This window comes from Lepidochelys kempii, chromosome 5 (assembly GCF_965140285.1).
Source record: "Lepidochelys kempii isolate rLepKem1 chromosome 5, rLepKem1.hap1, whole genome shotgun sequence".
Taxonomy (NCBI): Eukaryota; Metazoa; Chordata; order Testudines; family Cheloniidae; genus Lepidochelys; species Lepidochelys kempii.
Window position 1 is genome coordinate 103,692,861 of NC_136384.1, and position 9,276 is coordinate 103,702,136.

Here is a 9,276-nt window from a genome sequence, read left to right on the forward strand (position 1 = left end):
TAACTAGCTATAAGAATGTACTTCATTTTTGAAGTTTTTAAAATTTAAAATTCTATTTCATTAATAGAATATGCCAATAGCTAAAGAGTTGCTCTAAAATGGATGCAAGAGTATTAAAGTTCTATTCACAGTACTTAGAGATATTAACCATAAATGCAAATGAGGAAGAATAAGAGGATCTTTGTAATCTTAATCAGATCCCAAGCATCCTGCATCTTGGTAACACTCTAATGACAGCATCAGGGTAGCGAGTAGTCTTCTCATGGACCACCGGCTTGTACCTTCAAGGAGCCTCTCCATCCACCACTTCTTGTGAACCTCATCCAGATGTCAGAACAATGGAGTCCTTATGGTCAAAGAACATAAGGACTCCATAGGACTAATGCTGCTGCTGGCAATGACCTTTGAAAAGCAGATCTTCTTGGATGCAAAAAGGAGAAGCAAATGGAGATGGCCTCCACTGGAGGTGCAGCATCTGTACTCCCTTGTGCCTCACTGGAGCTCCAAGGGTTATTGGGACAGATTTAAAATGGTATTTAGGTGCCTAACTGGATTTACAAAAAACATCTAAGCCTGTGTTGTGGCTTACTTCCATTTACTTCAATGGCAGTTAAGCACCTAATATACTTAGCCACTTTTGTAAATCCCATTAAGCATCTATCCGCATACTTAGGTGCCTAAATACTTTTGTAATTCTGGACTATTGTTCCTAAAGCAAGCACAATGCCTGCTGGAGCTCTCATTGGGGCAATGTACAACTTGCACTGCTCCCAAAGAATTATTACTATACAGTAAAATCTCAGAGTTACAAACACCTTGGGAATGGGGATTGTTCATAACTTTGAACAAAACATTATGGTTGTTCTTTCAAAAGTTTACAGCTGAACATTAAAACTTTACTATGCAGAAGAAAAATGCTGCTTTTAATCATCTTAATTTAAACGAATCAAGCTCTGAAACAGTTTCCTTACCTTGTCAAATCTTATTTTTTTTAAATTTCCCTTTTTTCTTTTTTTTTTTTTAATAGTTTACATTTAACACAGTACTGTACTGTAAAGCATTTGTTTATTTGTTTTTTTCTCTCTGCTGCCTGATTGCGTACTTCTGGTTCCAAATGAGGAGTGTGGTTGACTGGTCAGTTCATAACTCTAGGTTCTACTGTATTCCACAATCCAGCACTTAGCGTTTCATTAGATTCTGATGGGCCAGTGAGGCAACTTTTAAAGTGTGCATTCTTTCTTCCTACCAAATAGAGCCACACTACTAAGATTCTCAAGGTCTGATTCTTCTCTCATTTGCACTGGTTTAAAATCAGGAGTTATTCCACTCAAATCAGTGAATTTACACCAGCATAAAATCAGCTTAAGTCAGAGCAGATTCAGGCCTTTTAATTCCTTGTAGGCCTTCTTTCTGATATGTTAATCTTCATCTAGGCATAATATTTCTAAAAATACATTTTGTTTGAAACAAAGTAACTCAACTGCAATAGAAACACTTTCCTACCTCAAACATACAGGTCTATTAGTGTCAGAGTGTTATTAAAAGACATCTGAAAAGAAAACTTAGAATCTGATTTGAAAAGTTATCTACCTTTGGCTCCAAAGATGACCAACGTGTCCCAGTTACACAATATGCCACAGTACTCTTATGCCAGTCTCCATCAGAGAGATATTAAAAAGAACTACCACGTAAAGCAGGGGTGGGTAAACTACGGGCCGCGGCCATCCAGCCCATCAGACATTTTAATCCGGCCCTTGAGCTCCCGCTGGGGAGCAGGCTCTGGGGCATGTCTAGTGGCAACCAGGGAGCTCTATAATCCACGTGCTGCCCCTGCCCCAAGTGCTGCCCCTGCATTGGCTGGGAACTGCAGCCAATGGGAGCTGCAGGGGTGGCACCTGGCACAGAGCTGCCTGGCCAGTGCCGCACCTCCACTTAGGAGCCAGATCGGGGACATGCTGCTGCTTCCAGGAGCTGCGGGGGCAGCGCCTGCAGACGGGACAGCGTGCAGAGCTGCCTGGCCGTGCCTCCGCATAGGAGCTGGAGAGGGGACGTGCCACTGCTTCCGGGAGCTCCTTGAGGTAAGCGCTGCCTGGAACCTGTACCCCTGACCTCCTCCCATGCCCCAACCCCTAGCCAGAGCCCTGGCCCCCCACCCCTTGCAGCCCAACCGCCTGCCCCCTCCAATACCCTGAACTCTTCATTTCTGGCCCCACCCCTGAGCCCACATCCCCAGCTGGAGCCCTCACCCCCTCCTGCACCCCAACCCCATTTTGTGAGCATTCATGGCCCACCATACAATTTCCATACCCAGATGTGGGTGGCCCTTGGGCCAAAAAGTTTGCCCACCCCGATGTAAAGGGATCAACTTAAAATAATCATCCCGCTGTCTGATATCTTATTTAATATCATCCCAAGTACTCCCTAATATTACAGTAGCCAAAAGAGATTAGTGGAAAGAACCCTCTTATTTCTGGTTTTATGAATGGTGCAATATGCAGTACTTTGTGTATTGTCAATTCCCATGTTTCCCTTACGTAGTCTATCTGTTTTCTGTTTATGTGGGAACTTTCTAGAAAGCAACAGGGGAGAGGGGCTTTTGGGGTGTGGAGAGAGTGATATTAAAAACAAAAACTGGCAGTCGGGCTCAGAGGCAGACAGTGCCTGAAACTGCTGTTAACAGCTTTTTGGGAAATGACTTGGTTTTATTTTGACAGCTTTTTTGAAAAATGGCTCATGTTCCCACCCTACCCAGTGAATTTCTCTACTGAATTCCCCTATGTACAATTTAGTTTCTAGTGGTATACCATTTGAAGTGACAGTGCCTTGAAATATTATTTAGAGTGTATTCTACAAATCTGCCCAGAAAACACTTTTCCGTAGTGCAAAAATCATTCATGGAAGAAGACTTCTGGACTACATGGATAAGCATTAAATTCACAAACACTAACCTGAAACTCCATCTTTAACCTCTCTTGCTGTGTCTTTGTACTGCAATATTTAGGACTTACAAGATCTTTTATTGTTTGAAGATAGCTATAACACACCAGCAAAGGGCCATGCATTTATGACCTTATTAATAAGAGCTTCCTAGGTACCCTGTTCCATGACATCAAAGTCGACATAGCAGAAGTCTGAATTCACAAGAAACTACACATTGTACATATACAGACAAACAATTCACTTTTTAAAGACATATTTGACGGAGGGAAGAGGGAGAGAATTTCAGTGCACATGAGTAGTGACTCCTTTAAGAATTAAGATGTAAAACACCTTAAAAAAAAACAAAAGTCGTTAATCCATTAATCATCTTTAGGTTTCACTTTTTAAATCTGATCTCAACTAAGAAAAATATTTTCCATTTGAAAATGTTGCACTCACTATCGTTACAAGTAACCAACCACTTACACTCTGAAACAGAAATAAAAACAAAAATATTTCACTCTATTTTCCATGTGTTTACTTTGTGCATTTTAAAGCATTTTTTTGATGGTTAACTACAAGAGAGGTTTTTTGTTTTCTTTTTTAAGGAGGAGTAAACCCTGGATGCTCAGACAAAATGCTGTGATACAAAAATGCAGATAGAACAGAAGGTACTAAAAACAGATACTGTGGAAGGTACTTCATTATAGTCATGCAAATGGTGCTCGTATAGCATTTTGTTTTTCCTATTTATAAACATTATAAAATGTCTCATATATGCTCTAAGACCTGGATTCTTTCTTCTACACATTCAAATTTTAAGGTAAGGCAAAAACATTATATACGTTAGCTGTAAATCTGATAATTTTAAGGAAGAGCTTCATGTGTGATCCCTCAAGCAGCAGGGATAGAATAAAGTGAAGCCTCAATTATATCTTTTGTTGGGAATCCTTTTGACTAGATTTGAGATGGATTATTTAGCTCTGGAGACACATATCAATGCAAACACAAACAAACAGCAAGTCCTCCAGAACAAGGCAGCCTGATAGTCCAATCTTCATTATTTTACAAAATAGCAGCAAGACAAAACTTACAAGGCCTCAATTCTTTCTTCTGGCTGAGTTCAACTTGGCTCAAAAATAGAGTGGAGAAGCGGAGGCATGCTACCCTTGCACTCCTCTCTTCGGGGGCCAGCGGGTCACCTGTACAAACTAGAGCAACCCTAATCCAAGCTATTTATTAACAAACACTGAGGCTGAATTACTAACTTTTTTTATTTTTGTGAGCTCGAGAGAATAGTCTGTGGTATCGTATGTTAATAGCAATAGATTTATTATCAAGCTTGATAATGTACTAGGCATTTTAAACCAAATAGACTTGGATGCTCTTCGAAGCTCTCTGGGCAGATACAGCATATTCCTGCCTTGTCTATACTAGAGGGTTAAATTGATGTAAGTTATGCAACTTAAGTCAATGTAAACTATGTTAAGTTATGTAAGGCGGTGTCTGCACCATGCTATGTCAGTGGGAGACGCTCTCCCGTCGACATAGCTCCTGGCTCTCACTGAGGTGGAGTACTGAATTCGACAGGAGAACGCTTTTCCATTGACTTATTGCATCTTCACCAGACCCACTAAATCGATGCTGCTGCATCAATTGCTGCAGCGCCAATTTAGCCCATACTGAAGACAAGCCCTTAGTGAAGAAGCTTCAGGTATTTTAGTGAATGATAGGTTTTCTGAGGAAGTGAGAAGAAGTGACAACCTACTCCTATGTCTACTGTGTAAGACAACACGAAGGGTTTTCAGTTATTCAGCCATCTCACTGCAATGTGAGATAAGGAAGATTGCTTTGAGAAATGTTCTCTTGTATAATAAGAGTTTTCATGTTCTTTTCTTCTGACCCAAAAACAACAAAAGATTAAAATGTATTCTGGGTAACAATGGATTTGAGGAATTGGGAACAACATAAGAACGGCCATGCTGGGTCAGACCAAAGGTCCATCAAACCCAGTATCCTGTCCTCTGACAGTGCCCAATGGCAGGTGCCCCAAAGGGAATGAACAGACAGGTTATCATCAAGTGATCCATGCCCTGTCACCCAATCCCAGCTTCTGGCAAACAGAGGCTAGGTACAGCATTCCTGCCCATCCTGGCTAATAGCCATTGATGGACCTATCTTCCATGAATCTATCTAGCTCCCTTCTGAACCCCGTTATAGTATTGGCCTTCACAACACCCTTTGGCAAGGAGTTCCAGAAGTTGACAGTGTGTTGCATGAAAAAAATACTTTGTGTTTGTTTTAAAGCTGCTACCTATTAACTTCATTTGGTGGCCCCTTGTTCTTGTATTATGAGACGGAGTAAATAACACTTCCTTATTTACTTTCTCTATACCACTCATGATTTTATAGACCTCTATCATAACCCCTTAGTCGCCTCTTCTCCAGGCTGAAAAGTCCCAGTCTTATTAATCTCTCCTCATACAGAAGCTGTTCTATACCCCTAATAATTTTTGTTGTCCTTTTCTGAACCTTTTCCAATTCCAATATATCTTTTTTGAGATCGGGCGACCACATCTGCATGCAGTATTCAAGCTGTGGGCATACCATGGATTTATATAGAAGCAATATGATATTTTCTGGCTTATTATCTATCCCTTTCTTGATGATTCCCAATATTTTGTTCGCTTTTTTGACTGCCGCTGCTGCACATTGGGTGGATGATTTCAGAGAACTATCCACAATGACTCCAAGATCTCTTTCTTGAGTGGTAACAGCTAATTTAGACCCCAACATTGTTTTTGTATAGTTAGAATTATGTTTTCCAATGTGCATTACTTTGCATTTATCAACATTAAATTTAATCTGCCAATGAAAAAGTTAAGTTATTGTAAGGAAAGCAACTGTAATCCTTCTGTAAGAACCTCCAATCACAATTTCCATCAAAACATGCAACAACAACAAATATCCAGATGTATCTATGTATTATACATAAGTTGGCACTTTCCCTCTGCAGAAACAGAACTAGTTAGAACTAAACATACTATAATCAGAAAATAATGTTTAAGAAGGAAAAATCTGACATGCATAAAACCTGCAAGTATAAGTTTTGTATGTACACACAACTTCAATTCACTCCGGGGGGTGGGGGGAAGGGAGGGGGAGACACAGCAGGCGGGGGTGTGGAAGAGACTTAGCCCATCTTTTTCTTCATTAGCCAGATTGCAATTACTTTCCACTTTTGTTATAAGACTGCAACACGTTTTTCTCAGGCTCCTGGTATTTCCCCCCGCCCCAATTTCCAATTATACAAACATCTTCTCCAAATATTCAGTTAAGTTTAAATGTCAAAAATTTATTCAGTTTAAATATTAATATTTAAAAAAATCTACTTGTCTTCAGAATGCTTCAAAAGCTAAAATATGCCACCTACTGGCAATTTAAGTGCAAAGTTCATCCATCAATAATTTGTAAGGAAAGATGTATTTTTAAGAAAAGGAGTACTTGTGGCACCTTAGAGACTAACCAATTTATTTGAGCATGAGCTTTCGTGAGCTACAGCTCACTTCATCAGATGTATGTATACATCTCACGAAAGCTCATGCTCAAATAAATTGGTTAGTCTCTAAGGTGCCACAAGTACTCCTTTTCTTTTTGCGAATACAGACTAACACGGCTGTTACTCTGAAACCTGTATTTTTAAGGTACACTGTATTTGATTTCAACTTCAGAAGTGTACAGAAAACTTTAGATTAAACTTTATACTCCCCACTGACTTGCCTCTGACTTTCAGTTTACTGTATGTCTACACTGCCCTGCATTTCAGACTACGGGGGTGTGAACTGCAGCACCTGTAGTGTACCCATGGGTAAGTTACAGCACAGCACTTTGGTACATGCTGCAATTCACACCCAGTAGCCCAAAATGCTGGGCAGTGTAGACATGCCATCAGAAGTTATTAAAATACTTGACAGCACATCAGACAACCACACTGCTGCCTGAATAAGAAAGAGTAATTCTATTGCTTACTTCTGGATTTCAGTGTCAAAAGCTTTCTTCCCCATCTCCATTATGCAACAATCTAATAAAATAATGACAAACTGGAGAGTAAGTCATCCAGCATAGTCTACCTAACCTTTGGTCTTTATCAGCTTGGCTCCAGGGCCAGGGAAAAGACAGACAAGTTACAGCCTTGCTATTATCTTAGAATTACTGAAACTGACGAACATGAAACTATGTATGGGGGGAAAGAATTTAAATACATATTTTACTTTTAACTTTTGGAATCCAGTACCTAGAGCAAAGCATTGGATTCTATTAGTATCTCTGCCACGGACTCACTTAGATATATGACTAACTTTACACAAGAGTAGCCTCATTGAGCTCAGTGGGACTACTCAAAGGCATGCTTGCAGAGCAGGATTTTTAGGAACCATTTATTCCTTATTCCTATTTATGATTTTAGAATAAGTCATTTAATCTCTGTACCTCAGTTTCCATCTGTAAAATGAGGATAATACCTATATCACAGTGGTATTATGGGATTTATCTGCTGTAAGATGCTATAAGGACTTTTGCTATAAACTTTCCCTATTTATAAACATGTTAAACCATCAAAATCACATAGCACTACGCTACCCCTCATACATCTCCATGTAAGAGTAAGCTTTTCCAAACAGGAGAAAAATCAGTAGCTTTTCTTGCTTCTGTACAACAAATGCTTACCTGAAGTCGGGAGTTCATGAGCATGAACTCCTGTTGACTCTTCAGGTTTTCATTCATAGATTTTGAAAAGATGAATCCCATTTTGATTTAAACTGTAGAATAAGTTATAAAAGGTAGATTTAAAAGGTGTTAAACACTGACCACAACAACTGAAGTTTATTTTGAATGTCTCTCTCACAATAGTAGCAATAAAAAACTTAATAGCTCAGACTCAGTTAATAAAGATTCTGTTGCTGGCCTCCTGACCCAGAAGTTTTTATAGCTTATTGTATCACATCTATAGTTAGACAAGAGTGGCAAACACTGACAGAGTGTGGGGTGTATTTTAAGGAAAATCAGAGATTGCAGTAATCAGATGCAAGCTTGATGGATTCATTAAAATCATGAAAAGAGAACTCAATTCATGTATCATGGAAGAAGTGGGTTTTTAGAAGGAAACTGAATGAAGGAGATGTAGAAATCTGAAGGAAAGGGATATGGATGACATCTTGTTTTCCTTTACCTTCCCTCAATTATGGAATAGCTGTTTTGTAACATTATTTTTCAAACCACCACCACCAAAGTTCCTGCCCACAACAACCAGGGAAAGAAATGTTCAAAAAAAAATCTTATTTCAAGACACTTGGTGATTTCTGCTTGAATAATCCCCTCCACCCATAAAAGTGGAAAGCTGCTTCACACAATAATACTATAACCGCTCCTCTAAGTCTTCTCTGCTTGCTCTTGGTGCTGGCAACATTCATTGCCTGAAACTTGTTCAAAAATAAAAACAAAGTTTTAAACAAAACAGGCAACACACAACATGCGAGAAACTAAGGGCTCCTCCCAACCTCTGAAAAAGCCTGTCTATACCAGACTGCCTGCTTAAAACCCATGCTCACGGATGTTCCTTGGATAGTATTTTATTCTTTGTTTTTAACTTGGGATAGCTCTCTTTAGCACCAAACTGTGGGTGTGGATTGGCCGATATGGTTTCCTGCTGCAGCAAAGCCCAATCCCTGCCCTCCACTTACACACCATCTCCCTGCAATTGCTACTTCCCATCCCAGTGCACAGCCTGGACCCCAGCCCCCCTCACCACTACCCACCCCCCACCAACCCTCACTCCCCCATCAAACCCCATCCCTACTTCCTCCAACCCCCTCCCTCACCACCACCCAGCCCCCCACCAACCCTCCCCCCTACTTCCTCCAATCCCCCACCCCCTCTCTCACCACTACCCCGCCTACTACGAGCCCCCTCCCCCAGCAGCCGGTCCATGCCCCCAGCCATGCAACTTTGCGAGGAGGGATAGCTCAGTGGCTTGAGCATTGGCCTGCTAAACCCAGGGTTGTGAGTTCAATCCTTGAGGGGGCCATTTAGGGATCTGGGGCAAAAATGGGGGATTGGTCCTGCTTTGCGCAGGGGGTTGGACTAGATGACCTCCTGCGGTCCCTTCCAGCCCTGAGATTCTGTTATACCCGTTCCCCCCCTCACCTCTGAGGGGGCAGCAGGTCGCTCAGGAGACGCCTCGCGCTCCCTCCGGCCTTCGGGAAGGTCGTTGGTGGGCCGGGCCGGGCCGCGCTCCGGCGGGGTGGCCAACGAGCGAGCCGCCCTGGGTTTCTCCTGCCGCAGGGGCGCGCGGCGGCGGCG

At 41.4% G+C, this 9,276-nt stretch overlaps 1 protein-coding gene across 1 annotated transcript in view; it reads right to left on the reverse strand.

Moving 5' to 3' along the window:
• The window catches only part of PLGRKT (plasminogen receptor with a C-terminal lysine), a 51,685-nt gene extending 42,409 nt beyond the window's left edge, over positions 1 to 9,276 (reverse strand). The window contains exons 1-2 of the mRNA XM_073345275.2: positions 9,121 to 9,276; positions 7,645 to 7,736 (exon numbers count right to left, since the gene is read on the reverse strand). Of these exons, the coding sequence (XP_073201376.1) occupies positions 7,645 to 7,725 (81 nt within the window). The 5' untranslated portion in view covers positions 7,726 to 7,736; positions 9,121 to 9,276. The remainder of the gene's footprint in view (positions 1 to 7,644; positions 7,737 to 9,120) is intronic.